At 44.4% G+C, this 17,229-nt stretch overlaps 1 protein-coding gene across 2 annotated transcripts in view; it reads right to left on the bottom strand.

The window, feature by feature from the left end:
• Window positions 1–212: 212 nt before the first annotated feature.
• The window catches only part of kif26ab (kinesin family member 26Ab), a 69,663-nt gene continuing 52,646 nt past the window's right edge, over window positions 213–17,229 (bottom strand). For both annotated transcript variants that reach the window (XM_028566399.1, XM_028566400.1), the window contains 12 exons: window positions 16,903–17,086; window positions 13,332–13,544; window positions 12,208–12,301; window positions 11,364–11,626; window positions 10,312–10,495; window positions 9,391–9,550; window positions 8,908–9,070; window positions 4,793–8,051; window positions 4,045–4,238; window positions 3,158–3,181; window positions 2,398–2,548; window positions 213–2,292 (listed from right to left, as the gene is read on the bottom strand). In XM_028566399.1, the coding sequence (XP_028422200.1) occupies window positions 2,111–2,292; window positions 2,398–2,548; window positions 3,158–3,181; window positions 4,045–4,238; window positions 4,793–8,051; window positions 8,908–9,070; window positions 9,391–9,550; window positions 10,312–10,495; window positions 11,364–11,626; window positions 12,208–12,301; window positions 13,332–13,544; window positions 16,903–17,086 (5,071 nt within the window). In that variant the 3' untranslated portion in view covers window positions 213–2,110. The remainder of the gene's footprint in view (window positions 2,293–2,397; window positions 2,549–3,157; window positions 3,182–4,044; window positions 4,239–4,792; window positions 8,052–8,907; window positions 9,071–9,390; window positions 9,551–10,311; window positions 10,496–11,363; window positions 11,627–12,207; window positions 12,302–13,331; window positions 13,545–16,902; window positions 17,087–17,229) is intronic.

The raw sequence follows: 17,229 nt of genomic DNA, 5'->3' as shown, positions 1-17,229 counted from the left end.
ATGTAGGAGGCAATTAACAGAGGAAAAAAATGAAAGCCCAAGTAGACTGTTGTTTGTGGGTAGAGTGATGTAGAGCGGACTATAATGTAAATTTTTGGATTTCCCAAGAAGATTGCAAACTTTCAGCCTTTTCTTCTTTGCAGTGGTGTGGAAACAATTAATCCCATGACTGTAGAATATGTGACCGAGGGAAAATCATTTAACTCTGAATCATCAGTTAGAAGAAACATTTTATTCACAGGTACTGTAAAAGTAAAACACAAGCTGCCATATCGTACATTTATACACAGGGTTTGAAAATCCTATACAAAAACAAAGATATTTGAAAATATGAGTTTTGATATGAAATATGACCTCACATATAATAATTTCTTGGAAAAAAGGTCTTGGTTTGGTAATAGTTATTTAATTTATGAGCCTAACCCCACATTAGTGAAAACTGAAGTTATTGTAAAAAATTAGAATGATAAAAATGGAGTAGAAATCATTCTTAAAAAATGATTAAAAAATCTCATGCAGCATCTTCAGAGAGGGCCTGAGAGAGTACATCTTTGTAAAAGAAAGAAAAAAACAAAGTCATATTTGTCACAGATATAGAAATCAAACATACCAAAATACAACAAAGCCAGTTTGTTTTTCATAACAATCATTTTTACCGATCATGTTTGTTCTCTGTGTCAGCTGTTAACAAGCACATTATAGCAGCTACAAAGAGCTGATATCATGATTGATTTTCCTAAACAATGTCCCGATCATTTCCTCTTATTCACTGCATAATTTTACAGGAAACTAACAATTCTTGAGTCATTGTTTGAGACACAGGATCAACTTTCTTAATTTGCCTATTAAAAAAAAATAAAAATAAAATATAATGGAACAAAAGAGGCCAAACTATGTTGCTGCCCTTTAGTCAGCATTGAGGTTCTTACAGTAGTTGCAGTAAATGTATTGGAATGCATAGAGCCGAGGCTTGGTAGCGCTTGAAAAAGTATTGTATAGGAGGCCAGTAGACTTGTGCAATCTCATCTGTGCCTCTTTGTTTTACAGAGTATAAATGGCACCCAGTCAAAGCCCATTTGGAGAAAAATTGGGCTCATGGATTAGCACTGCTATCAGTGTAACCATTCATCATGCTATCCTCAATGGTTAGTGTAGAGAAGGTTAAGTCTCTCAGGGTTGCTTGACCATATACTGTTTTGAGGCACCAGAGAGAATGGCTGAATCAAGAATAATCACTCACTATTCATCACAGTGGCCCTCTGATTGATATGTTTTGGCGTAATCACTCATTTTCAGTAAGATAAACACAGGCAAGCACAGCTTGAATAAGCCCTCCGTCCCCCAACATAACTGCTGCTCTACCTTAGTGCATCCACTGAGACCGATTTTGATCAAGGCAACTGGAGGGAAAAACATTCACTCAACCCTGCTGGCTTTCACAGGCCAGCTGGCAGGTGATGAGTGACAACAGCAAATGCAGTCCTTGATGAGATAACATAGTCCAGTTTGAAAATCTAGAAAACTACAGAACCAGAGAGTTAACATAAGGCGCAAGAGGCTGAATGAACATGGATAAAATGCTGACTGAGGTTTGAAACAAGAGAAAAGGCAAAGTCTGGGAGCGCAATAACATTAGCTTATTGCTTTTTTCTTTTTTCCTCTTTATTTTGTTTCCTTTAAAAAGGATATTTGTACACACCACATAATCATATAAATACACTATACAATGCAATATAAAATATTTTTCTTAAAAGCAATATGTTCAGGGTTTGCTTAGGTATGCTTAAGATACCTGCACCATATGAAAAATAATGACTCAAAATAAAACAATACAAAAGGCACTTCCAGGTGTTGTTCATTGACTCTTGAGTAGGTGATGGCCACTGCCTTGTCATGACAGGCAACAACAATTGTGCTCGCGTTTCATTTCTCTGCCATTAAAAAATGTCCTGGTCAGCGAGGCACTGTAGCTCGTCGTTTTCATGCAAAGATCCACTTTCATGTCATCTCTGTCACTTGTTGTTCTTCATTCCAGTGATATCAATAGATACATTTCATCCTCCTTTGTTTTCTCACTTCCTCATTTATCTACCTCAACTTTCTTTTGTCCTCAGACTTCTACTTCACACAGTCCCTCTTGAGCACCTGATTTTGGCATGCTGATGTCAAAGCAGGTCACCATCATGACACGGGACTTGCATAGATTGACACAAAACTCCAGCTCCTCTGTGGCCTGTGCCAAAGCCTCCAGGTACTCCGGAGACTCTTTATCCAAATTCTGGTCCACCTCAACTGTTGAAAAGAGGAAATTAATGTTTGGTTACATGGTTTGTCTTTAAAGATCTTTTAAAATTTAGATATCAACTTAAAGTAAAATAACATTTAGCAGTCACTTACACTCTCCCATCCACTTGCTGGGGTCCATCATTAGTCGGGCCTTGGTGTCTTCCAGCTCCTCCAACAACACCTCATACTTTGCCCTCAGTTCTCTCACTTGCTGTTGCCTTCTCTCCAGCATCTTCAGTTTACTGTTGAAATAAAGCAGGCCCTGAGAGAGCAAGGAATATTATTAATTACAGTTGTTGAAGGTAAAACATCCCAAAAGTTCAAACTGGCACAGCATTTATTAGGAAAACTACCAGTAAAAGTAATTCTTAAGCTACCATATTACTATGTCATGTTTTAGAACCCAGCCCCCAAAGAGTATACCTTACTGTAGATTACATGTCATTTAGGTGATGCTTTTATCCAAAGTGACTCACAATTGCTATATATGTCAGAGGTCGAACGCCTCTGGAGCAACTAGGGATTAAGTGTCTTGCTCAGGGACACATTGGTTGATGTATCGCAGTGGGAATTAAACCCAGGTCTCCCACACCAAAGGCATGTGTCATATCCACTGCGCCATCACCACTCTCACTGTATGCTATAAGCTACTGTATACTGAACAATAAAGTAGCCAATACAATAAAAAAAAAAAAAAACTTAGTCTAAGAAGCTGAGTTGTGCTGTAAATGTGGGAAATGTTCAGGTTTTATGATGTAAAAAATGATGTTTCCTTCATTGTGGGCTGATTTATGATTATGGTTATGTAACGACTGTAATACAGCATGTGCTGCTAATAATGAAACCTCAGTCATCAATAAAATTAGCTCACCTTGTCAACGTCCTGGAATGGTAGCTGAAGACAAGATTGGGGGAAACAGATAAAACAAGTTAGCATGTTCAACAGACGTAATATTATATGAATAGCATACAGTAACAGTATGTAATTTCGGAATAGTGAGGGACCAGAAAAGCTATTTTGTCATTCAGGAAGTGATGGCTGGAAAAATTAAAGTTCCCTTTTCCATAATTGAAAGTAAATCAAACCCGATCTAGCTGATTTAGTATCTTCTCTTAACAAATCCCTGTCTGGCTGCGGCAAACTTGTGCGAGCAGTTAATGATCCACAGAAGAGGAGTCAGCTATTTAAAGCGGTCAGGCGTCCAGTGATGATGAGTACTAGCGGTGAGCTGATTTAGGCTGGTGTTGGGCGCCCCTGCATTCATCACACATTCCCTGACCAATCTTCTCACACTATCTTCCTTTTCATTCTTACTCCCCCGCAAACATCACCATCGTCAGCAGTAAGCCGAGTCATCACTCATATCCAAACCAATTAACCCTCATCAGTAATTGCCTCCTGAACTCTTGACATTCCCGAGGAACGCTGCCAAAATACCACGCTCTGGGAATCTGGACGCAGACATTTAAACTCCGGGATTTGCCACTGAGCTGACTGAAGGTCAGACGTCTGAGACATATTATTACTGTCTTGTTCTTTAAAAAGAAACTGGGAAGAAGTGAGCTAAGACATTCCCACAACGCAAGTCAATCTGACACATCTTGAGCGTGCATTGCATCAATGTCGCACATGCAAAATATGGCTGAGGCTCAGCAAGAGGGATTCACGAGACCTTAACCCAGACATAACATTATCTTAAACAAGTTCAGCAAGATGTACCAGCACGTAGAACAAGTCGGGAGAGACCCTCTGCTCACCTCTGTGGTTTCCTCCTGACGCCGCCTCTGGAGCCGCTCTACATCATCAATCTCATACACCTTGATCTCAAAAGGCTCCTTCAGAGGTCCTGACATAGGAGGCAAGTCCACCCACTGGCCTGCTGTGCCCACCTTCTTCCCAAGGGAAGAGGAGTCTGGCAGGGGTGCCGGGATGAGCCGTCTTCTCTGGAAGCCTATAAAGTCATGCGTACAGTCAGACAGGCACCATGGTAACATAAAGTAATAGTGTTTGCTGGGATTTGTGAGAAAATATGTATGAGTCTCACACTTAGATGTAAAGTGATGCAAGGCTTTACATGGGCCGGCAGAGTTGTGGTGATTGAATATTTATAAGGGTTTCAAAAGGATGGTTTAATGCACATGAATTCCAATGGTTATATATACAGGGCTACAAAAACCTCAATCATCACACATTTGAGGTTGTCTTGTTTGAAACATTCATTATCATTTTCCCATATATGTATGAATAATGTATTCTGCTGATTCAGGAGGAGAGAAAATCCAATGATACACCAATTTTTGAATGTAATAAGAATGGATTCATAAAGTTAGAACTGCTATATGGCTAATATCCTAGGAGAGGGCATATATTTCTGGATATCTGCAGCTTCACAGACAAGCACTGTTTGTTAGATCTCACACTGCTATTACCAATATGATGTGTATGAATATTACCTGTGACTGCATTGGTATGTGTAAAACCCCAAAATCCAAATGAGTTTCTCACCATTTGCTCTCTTCTTGGGATACTTGGAGCTCCTTGTTCTGCCTGAAGATGACATGCCGCTCTCGCTCATGGAGTCATGGGCAGAGGAAGCGCTGCCTGTGGCTTCGCTGTCGCGGATCATGCTTTCATATCCACTGCTGCCACCACTGTGGTAGAACAGGGCTGTGCGGCCCATAGCTGGAGGCATCTCCCCGCTCAACACACTACTGTTGTCACTGCCATGGCCGCTGCTGTAGCGTTGAGGCCGCCTGGGTGCTGTGATTTTGCTGTACGGAGAGGGCAACATGGCTATGGGGGATTTGTCATCACTCACGTTCACCCCGCTGTCATTCCCGCTGTCTGAATCTCCTGAACCTCTCATGTGTTTGCCTGATATGTTGCCTGTTGCCAGTTCGCTCACACGGCTGTTGGCAGCCCTCATGGCCTGCTTTGTGCCCATGATAGTTCCTCTCCCAGGCTTAATGCTGACAGCAGCAGTGGCTCGAGGAGCTGATGTCCGTCCTGATGGAGGGAGGTTGGCATTGGTATTTCTGGTCACAGGGGTGGCCAAAGATTTGGTAGAGGAGCTTAGGCCCTTGGAGTTGTTGACTGACAGTGAGCGTGCCTTACTACCATTGACTGCTCCTAATGCTCTGGGATTTACAGAAGCTTTTAGTTGACCAGGTTTGCCAATACTTCCTCCACTTGATGGGGATGATGGGCATGTAGCTATAGGAGAGCTGGATGAATTGGGAATACCAAATCTAGGAATGGACTTGCTGGATTTGCTCCCAAGACTTGCCCCACTATTCTCTCTGCTAAGCGCAGCTCTGGAACCCGATAAGGACAGGCTTTCACACCTTTCCAGGGACATTTGACTGCCGTAATGCTGCCCAGCCTCTCCTCTCGGCCCTCTGACCTTCAAGCTGGAGGTAACTTTGGCTGTGTTGAGGCTGGAGGTTTTGAAACTGTCCACTCTGTGACGTGCCTCAAGCTCATCCTCTGATACAGCAGCCCTTGCTCCAAAGGCCCTTCCTGCTTCACCATATGCTGACTTTAAGGCACTTTGGGGAAGCAGGATCTTAGTCTTCTGGTCAAGACTGGACTTTCTCACTGGAGGGGGGGGAGGTGAGGTGCAACCAGGTTTAGGGAGATTGCTCGCTTTCTGTGAGCTAGCCTTGTTGTTTTTCCCCAGGGAGGAGTATTTAAGGCTTGTGGTACATGCAATAATATCTTGGGTCCCCTTGTAGTCGGTGGAGGAATGGATGACGGGCACTGTTCCCAGGGTGGTGGCACCTCGTCTCAGCTGAGGCATTTTGCTTGGTGGATTCTTACAGGCTGACTTCTCACAGCCATCGACCACCCTCTGGGATGAGGTAGACCCCTGTACCTTGGGTGGGCGAGGTACACTGTTGCTGTTGTTGGATGTTTTGCTATAAGGGATGCCACTGGGGGGATTTCGGAGGAATTTGCTGGTGCTGCTGGAGTCGGAAAACTGAGGCTCTGAGTGGTTGTCAACACGCTGCCAAGGATCCTCCTGCTTAGCCTCTTGCCTTGGAGGCTCTCTACTGTTGCTGCTGCTACTGCTACTACTATGAGAGATGGATGAGGTAGGTTTAATCTTCCTGGGCAGACTGGAGTGGACTATGGAGGGGCCCTGTGGAAGCTGAGAAGAGCTAAGCGAGTGAGCTTTAGTTATTTTAGATGTGAATCTGAGGGAGCCTTTGGCTGATTCTGGAGATGGGGGGCACTTTGTCAAAGATAGTTTGCTTGAGGCAGCACTATCACTGTCTAGTTCAGAAAAACTGAATCCACTGTCATTTAAGGAGTTCTTGGCATCTCTAGGAGAGGATACACAGTGGAACATATCCAGGGAATCAAAGTAAAAGGCGGCCTCTGGTCCCATGTGTTTGACCTGTGGAAGGAAGACGTCTGTGGAATGAGCCCCTTCACTCTCCAAGGTGCAGACACTAACCTCACTCAGCCAAGAGCTGATAGATGAACCCCTGCTATCTACACAATCCGTTGCTCCCTCCTGGAGGGGTGTGACCACTGCGATATTCACCTCTGATCCTCCCAAGGCCGACGTGTAGGCGTCAAATTCATCATTGATGCTGCTGATGATGCTAACAGGTCGGGAACCAGAGGCCAGGGCCTGAAGGGAGCAATCACTGTTAAAGCTGATAATGCTGGATGGCCGACCCTTATCTACAATACTGCCTATAGATAGCTCCTCCACCACAGTGAACACCAGCTCATCCTCTCCATTCAGCTCCACGGGCTGCTGCAACGTCACAGTGGCTCTCAGGATGTCACGATCCAGACATCTTTCCCTCAAGGTAGAGCGCACCTGGCACACCTCCACCGGAGCTCTGAGCAGAGGGGAAGTGTAAGGATCCCTCTTTTTCACAGACTGGTGGCTCATTCCTACAGGAGGCATTCTGGTACTGGATCTTTCCTCATTTCCAGTATTTGACACTCTCTGCTGTGAAGGAGGTGGGGCTGGCTTGGGCAAAGATTTCTTGTTGAAGTATACCTTCTCCCTCACCACAGGCTCAGAATTGGGCCCTGAAGCAGTTGCGAGTTTGTTAGTGCTAACTCTGTTTTCTGAAACCAAGGCTTTCTCGCCATCAGCGCTGGTCCTGCACACATTTTGAACACTATCTGATGGTGCCATTTCTGCAGCTATGCATTGTGTCTTGGCATTGTCCAGTTTCAATTTAGTGTTAGGACTGCAGGATGGTTGTGCGGTAACAGATTTAGGGGATTGTTTGGGTGAGATGCCCTCTTGGGTGTAAGAAATATTTGCTACAGTCTTTGGTGAAACAGAGCCTTGGCTCTCCTTAGATATGTCGGCCTTGGGGCTAGCCTGGCCTCGCTTGCCCTCTCCAACAAAGGCAGTGGGTTCTTCACTGCCATCTATACACTCCAGCCTCTCCTGGAGCTCAGCAAATGTGTTGCATTTAAAGAACTGGTCTCTGTCCAGAGGGCCGTCTTTTCCAGACTTCTTTCTGTTCAGGGAGGGGATTATTGGAACAAAGGCAGGTGGGCCTTCATTGTCACTAAGCTCCCTGTCCGAGATGGCAGTTCCCCCAGGGCCCACGTAAATGACAGTGTCACAAGACTGTTCACTACTGGAGGAGTAGTCTGGGTCACTGAGCATGGAGGGCAGGTCTGGGTCCAGGGCTACCGTCCGAGGATGGAACGGCCGGAGGTGGGGCGGCCGGCGGATCCTCCCCTCCTCACAGGAACTTTCCCCTCCAGATGAACTGGATGCATACTGCAAAGCAGAAGAACGGTTAGTCTGGGTTTAAAAAATTATCTCATTAAGCGCTGACAGTAATGTAATTCTATCTTCTTACAATATTAATGTAACAATCTTTTTTACAAAACCATGTTAATTTTTGCAATTCAGAGTAGATTCATTTCTTAATAAATCCTAAAGAAACCAGTCGTAGGGCAAATATTAATTCCTATGACATTACCAGTCGATATTTATCTAAAAGGTTAAAAGTGCACATCAATAGTCACACAGAAATGAATGTCAATAATACAAATGGCTGTACGTGGACTGCATTGTAATCATGCCTGGGACCAATACCAAATAAATACATGCCGTCATTCCACCTAATTATCTGAAGCATATATTTCCCTAATCCGAGGGAATGCATTACACACTTCCTTGGGCAGTGGTATTGATTACATGATCATTTGTTGAGGAGCCGAGAAAAACTAGCTCTGAGTTACTGCACTAATAATCTTTCGTTTGAAGAAGCATTCACACATTAATTTGCTTAATAGCTCCAAAATTACAGGAGGAAGAAAGACTTACGGACATGAGTTGTGGCATGAAATATGAGGAATGCAATAAAAGTTGCACATGAACATTTGGAATGTAATTGCTATAATAGCAATACTTAAGTACAATGTTAAAATTAATAATTACTTTGCATTAACATTAAATGGAGCACAGTTATTCAGGATTTGTTATTTAGAAGTATTACAATTTAATTTGCTAAATGCCTGTAGTTAACTTGTAGAAATGAACCACTGGATTTCTTCCATTACTTATTTATCAGTTTATTACTACATATGTTAAACCATATTGATCAGTGCTAATCAGTTTATCAGTGTACCTTAGATTTCTTCTTCCTCATGCGGTGGATGCGGGAAGCCAGCTGGATAGTGGTGAGTGAGTCAGCGTAGTTGGCGGGGGCATCGGAGATGTGGGCGATCATGGTGGTTCTGCAGTTGATGTTGCCAAGGGACTCCCTCAACAACATTGTCAGTTTGCTGTCCCTACAGCGTGCATTTACATGTTTATTAGCAAACAGCACAATAATATTTCAAAAGAACAATAAAGGTAGGTAACATGTCATGTCATGTGCAACGAATCATCAACGTCTTTTCATACCTGAGTAACTATAATATAATCTTGTGCAACAACAGAGAAAGCTATTATGAGACTTACTAAACAAACTAAATAAACTGTCACACAATAAACCTGCAAGACTGACGACAAAAAAAAATCTATTACTTATAGACAATAACCTCACGGGAGATAAAACACAGTAAAAGAGACAGTAAAACTAGTAGTGGTTTTTTTCAGGTTTTCTTACCTGTAAGGTACATGTTTTGCTCCATTTGCTAAAGCCATGATGACATTCCCCAGTGCGTTTAGAGAAAGACACAAGCCTCCCCCTCCGTCTCTGCTTTTACTTAAGACTTTTTCACAGCTCCCCAGGTCGATGAGGTGCAGCCTGCTCCGTCCACCTGACACTGTGCCAATGACAGAAGAAGAACCAGGTGAGCTAAGTCCAGACACTCCCTCCTCGAAGGCAGTTCCTCACGCACAGTGCCATGATGACAGGAGTGGCATGGCTCAGCCCAGACTAGAACTGTCTCATTTATGTATGAGTAAGACTCTCACGCTGAAGTGATTCAAATTGCAGCCTGACTGGTTAACTCCCACCAGATGTGTAACTCATGGTAACAAGGATGCCTGTGTACAGTCCCCTTCTACTGATTTAAAATACAGCGAGAGGGAATTGGCTATCATTGTAAAAGTCACAGGGCTACACACTGTTATTTGGGTGACTGATGTAATTGCTACTGCAGCAGCAAAACATTAAACTCCTGTCAGTAAGGCTTCAAATCTTCATTCGCTCTTGACCAAAGCATAATAGATGCATACAAACACATTCCTGTATTGCAGAGGCCACAACCAATTCATCCATAAACATTGCAATTAAGAGGCCTGTCAAATGTTCCAATCATACCTATAGTGCACTTTTCTGCCATAGCTCACAACAAAACCACCTCATGATTATTCAGTGTGAAAGGGAGGTCACCTTTGATTAGATATAATTAAGATATGGTAAAATAAATTATACTGCAAATCTCATTCTTAACATATAGGCTAGAATATATGTAAAAGTGCTGTGAAATTGAACAATGACCACATTAGTTTATTGCATAAATGTGAGGTGGCAACTTGTTGGAACACTGCTAGAGTTGTAGATGTGTCTAATGGTACTAACTTCCTCCCTTGCCGCTCTTCTCCATGCGGTACTGGTAAATGTGCAGAGTGAACAGCATGTGGGAGTTGCGTCGCTCCTCCTCCTCTACGTTGGGTCTGCTGGTGCTGCGTGCGGCGATGGCCGCATCCAGAAGGAGGGCAGCTTTCTCAGCCGTCGGGGCACGTAGCTCACTCTGATTTTGAAGCTGTGGGGGGTGGGGAGACAGAGAACAAGTTGGGGTGAGCAATGGAGAACACATAGGGCTAGAGAAAGATGACAGATGTGAAAAGGATACCGGGGAAGAGTGAGCAAAGAGAAAGAGAGGGGAGCCAGGTAATTGGACCTTGGCACACATTTCTTGCCCATTAGATTAGGTCTCGGGGGCGATTAAAACAGCAGATATGCACACAGAGGGAGGAGGATTAGGAGAGGTAATGGCAGAGCAGGAGGCAGGGGCACTTTCCTCTGCATGGATGTGATGATGGTGGTGGTGAGATACAGAAAGAGAGGAGGGGAAAAGGAGGAGGTAGAAGAGAGAAAGAAGGCGGGGGGCATCATGAAAGGGAGCCCACACGTGGCTGTTGAGAGGAAGAGCATGAAGGTGCGTTACAGAACTGCACAGCCTTTGAAGTCAGAGTCCACACAGATCCCCAAAAAACAACATCTGACAGCAACACCTGTGAGTGCCTTCAAACCTACAGTCTTTCACCATCCCCCAATAACACTTCTATTGTGCTGTAGAGGGCTAGCGCTAACACACAGGTAATATATGCTGATGGATGCTGACAGGAGAGTCACTGTAAAGGTAAGAAGAAAGCCATCAATACCACAGATGGGCTTGGTGGAAATTTAAAACGAGGATTTGAGAGGCAGGTGGGATAGAGCGAGGCGGACTGGGAAGTCCTGAGAGATAGAAAACATACACACATACACACACATGCACTCAAAAGAAAAAGTCAAACATCTTTGGGAGAGGAAGAGGTAGATCAATACTCAGACAGACTAAGACTATAAATCACAGAGAATGAAAGGATCAGCGAACAAAGAGAGTGGAGAGGTGGAATGCTTCTCACCTGAGTGCCACAGATGGGATCCTCTCTCAGGTGGATGCCAGGGGACTGGCCCTCCTGCAGGCTGCCGGTGGACACCTCAGACAGCAAGTCCTTCAGCTCCTCATCTTTCCCAAAGATTTCCACTGCAGACACTCGGACAGAGAAACGCGTGCCCGTCTTCTCCTTGCGCTCATTGATGAGCTTGAAGAGCCAGGAAATGGCACAGGGCACAATGCCTAGGCTCTGAGTGGAGCTGTCTTTGCCAATCATGGTGTATGTCTTGCCTGGGGACGTGTGAAAGAGAGAGGGGGATGGAAATGGAAATATTGCCTTGTGTCTGAAAGCCAGCTACACTCACTATATGTTCAAACTAAAATTAAATAATTTCATCTTTCATCACGCTGTCTGGAAAGGGCAGGAAGTTAAAAAAAAAGACCTTGATTTGATTTTTTCCGAGGGATATTGTGTTTAACCACTGCTGATAAAAAAATCCAGTACATGCAAAATAAAAATACCCTAATCCAAGGACCCATTCCAGAAGCAGAGTAATTCCGTGGAGAATTATACCTGGTGGAAACAGCAGCATGAGGAGAGCAAGCCCTTCAGCCTAAGAGCACTGCCCAGGCCAATTACTAAGATTTTAATTACAGTATGAGTCCTGAAGCTTGGTTGCAACACTTTACCCCCCTCACCCCCACCCCAGACTCACTACCCATTCCTTTTCCTCCAATCTCGCATTCCTTGACTCACCCCGGTGCACCGCTAAGCCAATTGTGGACATCAAGTGCAGCTAACAAAGGGCAATGAGAGTTTTCTTCAGCTAACAAAGGCTCTTGTCTAATCTCTCGCCAGTGGAGGAGCTTACCGAGCTTGACTTGGCCGAAGCAGAAGATGCAGCCGTCTGCGCCATTCACCACAGACTGGATGACCTCAGCTACTGTCCCTGAGCACACCTCAGCCTGTGAAAAACACACAGAGACAGACCCCTCACAGTCAATTTACAATTCAAGAAATACAGTCAAAAAGGCATTCTGCGAACAATGGATCCAAACGATATCCTATAAACTAAATAGTTATTTGGCATTGGTTACACCTAAATCACATTAATGGTTTGAGTATTTTTCGTCACTCAGAAGCGTGTGGTTGTTTATGTGTGCCCCAACGTTCTTGTTTTTGCAATCTGTTTAAGCATGGGTCCTCTGGGGCAAGGCTTCTGCAGCAGAGGCCCCTTTCCATACATCAAACTGCAAACAAGGCACCTAACAGCAGAACAGCTTGCTGTTACTGTTAGCCACCAGCAGTGCTGTCCCAGCGGCACAATCTAGCAGCTTGGCTTCAGCTTGCAGCAGCAACATTTAGGCTTTAGCTATCAGCGGCTTACTTAGGAAAACACTTGCTCCAAGTAGGTGGTATATGATAGAAGATCTAAGGCTCTCATCGCTACGGAGACACAATACTCTCGCATCTGCTCTCTTAGCTATTTCAAGTTTACTGCACCACGGGGAAATGCATACAATACTTGACCTCAGATTTTTTTTAGCAAACTTGTGACATAGATCCAATCATTCCATTAAAAGACTATGGTGTTTGTTTTAAGATGTGGAGAGAGCAAAACTGGTCTCCACCCAAGTCAGCATATAGTAAACATGTATCTGACCTTTGTCTTTGATCTCGGTGGGTATGCCTGCTGCGGGCTGCAGAGGGCTGAGGTTAGATATAGCTGTTCTATGAAAGGAGAGGTAAGATATAACTGGAGTGGATTCAAATCATTCCCCAGAGGGCTTAAAATGCCCAGCTGTTTGGCCCACACTGGTAAGAATGCCCTCTGACCCAAGACAGGCATTTTTTCTCTAAGCCCCTGGCCACACCCTGCCAGCATGAAGACATCCCTTTGCCCTTGAGAGGCTGAATTCCCACACGACACCATAAAAAAACACATGCGTACACACACAAACACACATGTAGTACACATCCCCTGCCGGCCCTTACTTGTGAGGCATCCTGGGTAAAAACAGCATCGAAGGCGAATATCTTTGGGACCGCCACAGTGGCGGATCTCCTGTGTCCTGAACTGGAGTGTGGGCTGGACGCGGGGTCGTAGAGGGTCAGCTGCTTCTTCCTGCTGTCCACTTTCAAGAAGGACTGAGACTCGGAGGAGTCTGCAGTCTCCAGAGATGGACAGATACGCATCATCACTTTCACCTAAACACAGAGTGAGACAGATAAGCAACAACAAAAAAGGAAATAAAAGGGTGGATTAGAAAGTGAGCAAGCATAAAACGTGAAAATGGACTCCGCTGAGAAATGTAAAAATTCATTTTTTCAGGTTCAGCACAGAGGAGGAAAAAAATCACAGGCAAAGCTTAACATCTTTTTCTTACAGTGCACTAGCAGAGGAAAGAAAAGAAATGTAAGTTAGGCATTCTGAAAGTACAGGTTATAGGTACCCAAACTGAGAGCATGGCTCAGCATTGTGCATTAACATCACATCCACTATGTCAGAGCTGATGGACATCGATGGTTGCCATGGAAACACTCAGTCTCACATTGACTGGTGAACCTGATGGGTCAACACATTGCCTAATGGTGTCAGTGAAAGGCAGCAAGGTGTGTATTGAAAGTCACAGCAGAAAATGGTGGAAATGAATGCGTGATGCGCCACGCTGGGGGATTATCCCTGGAGCAGGGTTGTTTTTCTGGACCAGGAGCAGTTCACCAGCATGGGAGTGCAGGAGCATATGGCCCCCCTCTTATCCCTCCTACACACTATTCCTACTTCACCTCTCCCTCCACTCTGTTGCCTGGAAAATGGCAGCTCCCCATTAAGAAGCTGGAAACCCACCCTGTTGCATTCTGGGGCTTGACATTCATGAATTGAGCTAACAATGTTAACACATTCCACAGGTCATGGGACAGCTCATCATGCCCGCATGGTACGACGCTAAAAAGGATGACGGCTTACATCTAAAGGTGTTGATTCGGGACTGCTCTTACAAGCCCATTCGTGTCTAATGTCATTGCCATGGTTACAGGAGTGAGGTAATTCTGCCAGTTGTGTATAGACAGCCGTTACAAACAATAGCATAAAGATTTCACCATTTCCTGCCTCTACCATGCTGTGTAGATGTACTGCGTGTGGTTTGTGTGGGTGTGGTCGTGCTTGTGCACGTCAGGCTACATGACATCCCCTATATTAAAATCACCTTCTTTTGTAATTCTGACTCTATATGGCCTTACAATCTGATGGTCAGAAATACACCTCTACTACAGTATATCTCCAAAGCCACTGCAGTAACATATCTGTGACTGACAGGAGACGTAAACAGCTCTTGGGATATGTATAGCAGTCTTTGGAGTCCCTGTCAGCTCCCTGAGTGTTTAGTGTTACACCTAGCATTATATCAACTGAACGGTTTCTATATCCTACAGTAGTATAGGAAACTCAATCCTGAGCCATTTCAAAGCTTCTTGAAAAAGGTGCCTATGATGCCTCTCAGACATATAAATAAAAATAAAACCTTCAAATATAGCTAACTCGGGTTGCTAACACCCTACCCTTTTTGACAGAGGAGAGTTTCACTCAGCCTGCAATTCATGCCTACACAAAAGGCCCATTCTTCCCACGACTAGTATATAAATATTGCTACAGACTCAGGCTCCAGCACTCTGAAACAATGACACTGGAAATCCCTTCCTTTCAGTTAGTGAATTCATCTTGCATTCTGCAGGCCAAGTGCAAACTCTCTTTATACTCCGCAGGGGGCTGTTATCATGACTGACGTGTGCATATGTTGAGTAAATTACATTTGCCATGACATTTAAACTGGGCTTCCAAATATGACTGCTGAGTCTCTGTCTACCAGACAGAGGCTAGCAGGCGATGTAATGTCTCAGTTGTATTTATGCTGGGAGAGATCAGATACTGGAGGCCACAGAGGATTGGCTACAGCCTTTTCACACCTCAGACTTAGTGCTAATGGCCCTGTTTCCCTGCCCCTTGATCCCCCACAAAATCCATTAGCGTGGCTTGACATTCCTCCATCCACTCAACTGTCTATGCTTGAAAGAACTGGGTCTAGTTCAAAAGTGGAAGAGTGGAAGTGACTCGCATACAGTTGATGGAAACAGGACATTCACCCAAGAATATGAAACAGTCACAGGCAAAATCAAAACCGTGTAGGTTACTGAAAATGTCATCGCAACTGTGATTCCACAAGCAAAAGAGAGACAGAGACAAATAATCAAAGAAGGCACGTTGATCATTTTGTTTTACTATAACAAAACCTGTTCTGATGAACTTGGAACTTGGCTTGGAACAATGTCATATATCTTGATTTCCCCTTTAAAGCCAGGCCCCTTTGGCTGCAGAGATGTATAGTATACCTCAGGTGTGGGCTTGAGGAGGCTTGTTAATAAAAAATTTTTTTTTTATGAAGTCAATGTGTCAATGGGAGATTTACAATATGTGTCAAAGTCTCAACCGTCTGGATACCTGGCAACAGAAGCGAGCACTTCCTATCCAGGTGGGATCTAATCTTGTTAGGGAACTTCTGCTTTAGAAATCCAGGACGCCAGCTCAGACAAACAATAGCCAATAAATCACAAAGGAAGAGCGATGTGTTTATACAGCTTTGTTTAATGATCGTCCTATTGCTGCCAGCCTGACTTTCATCATCGCGGACTGTTCCTAAAATGGAGTTAGAAATCCTGCTGATAAACGTGACCGCAGATGTGTGGATTATAGGTTTTGCTGTCTTTCTGTATTCAGACAGAGGAATTCTGGTCGCACAAACTGCATAAATTCATGACATTCCAGGACGCTTATGACTCCTGACTGCATGGACTGGACCAGACGGCAGTGTGTCACCCCCCTGCATTATCCCCTTCAAATAGGGGTCTGTGTGTATCTGTATGCATGTGTGTATGTGTGGTTGTATAGGGTGGGGGGTTATGAGGGCGGAGAGTCTGTACATATCTGTACTTCGCAAGCATAAATCATGCATACAGTTTGAGCCAGAGTCTGTACGTATATGTACTTTGCAAGCATTAAAGGGAAACTATGCAGTTCATTTAGCTTAATTTACCTTAACTGAACAGCTTCGGAGTCATTGGAATGGTTATGTGACTTTTTTCGGGTTGAATGGTGGTCATCTCGCTTCCCCCTAGTGCCTGTGAGCGGAAAAACCACCCTTGCAACTTTTGGCCCGCGAGCCACCGGGAAGTATCGTGTGATAGCAGGTCTTGCGATATAACAAATTGCTTTAGGCACTGCACACATACACGCCCCCATCCAGGAACTGGCTGGTAGCGATGGAGTTTTTTACTATCGTCATGGCTGAGCCGTCAAAAAAGAAGCAGAAAGCTAGGAAAGCATTGTCGGAGGAACAGAGAAAGGAAACGGCAGACTGACGAGCGAGTTTTTACACAGTGTTGCCAAATATCTATTCCGAAGCTGTAGGGGGAGCTCTAAAGAGAAACCTGCGCGCAAAAAGCGAAGAAATTGCCAAAACTTTAAATCATGCATCCAGCTTTAAGTATACTGATACTGATCCGCTCTCACCTTTCCCATCCCTGGGTTCTCTTTCACTTTGGACACGGCTCGGAGTAGGCATGGCGGGGCAGGGGGCGGCAAGACCTGCAGGATGCCGCTGAAGTTGGTGGGGTAAATGGAGGGCTCCTGTGGATGGAGCAGTGAGGGCTGGTGCTTCTTCCGCTTGGAGGACAGATTCAGCTTCTGAGCTGCCCTGGGAAGGGAAATAAATAAGGTTGAAGCTAAACTTAGAAAACCACCATTCTATACAGTTTATACATAAGCAAATCATTTTTCATAAAAAAAAAAATGTTATGCTCAGGTGATGTTTTCGTCCAGCATGGTACCCAGCCAAGA

This window comes from Perca flavescens, chromosome 20, assembly GCF_004354835.1.
Source record: "Perca flavescens isolate YP-PL-M2 chromosome 20, PFLA_1.0, whole genome shotgun sequence".
Lineage (NCBI taxonomy): Eukaryota > Metazoa > Chordata > Actinopteri > Perciformes > Percidae > Perca > Perca flavescens.
Note: the sequence above shows the minus strand (reverse complement) of the source record. Positions and strands in the feature narration are given on the sequence as shown.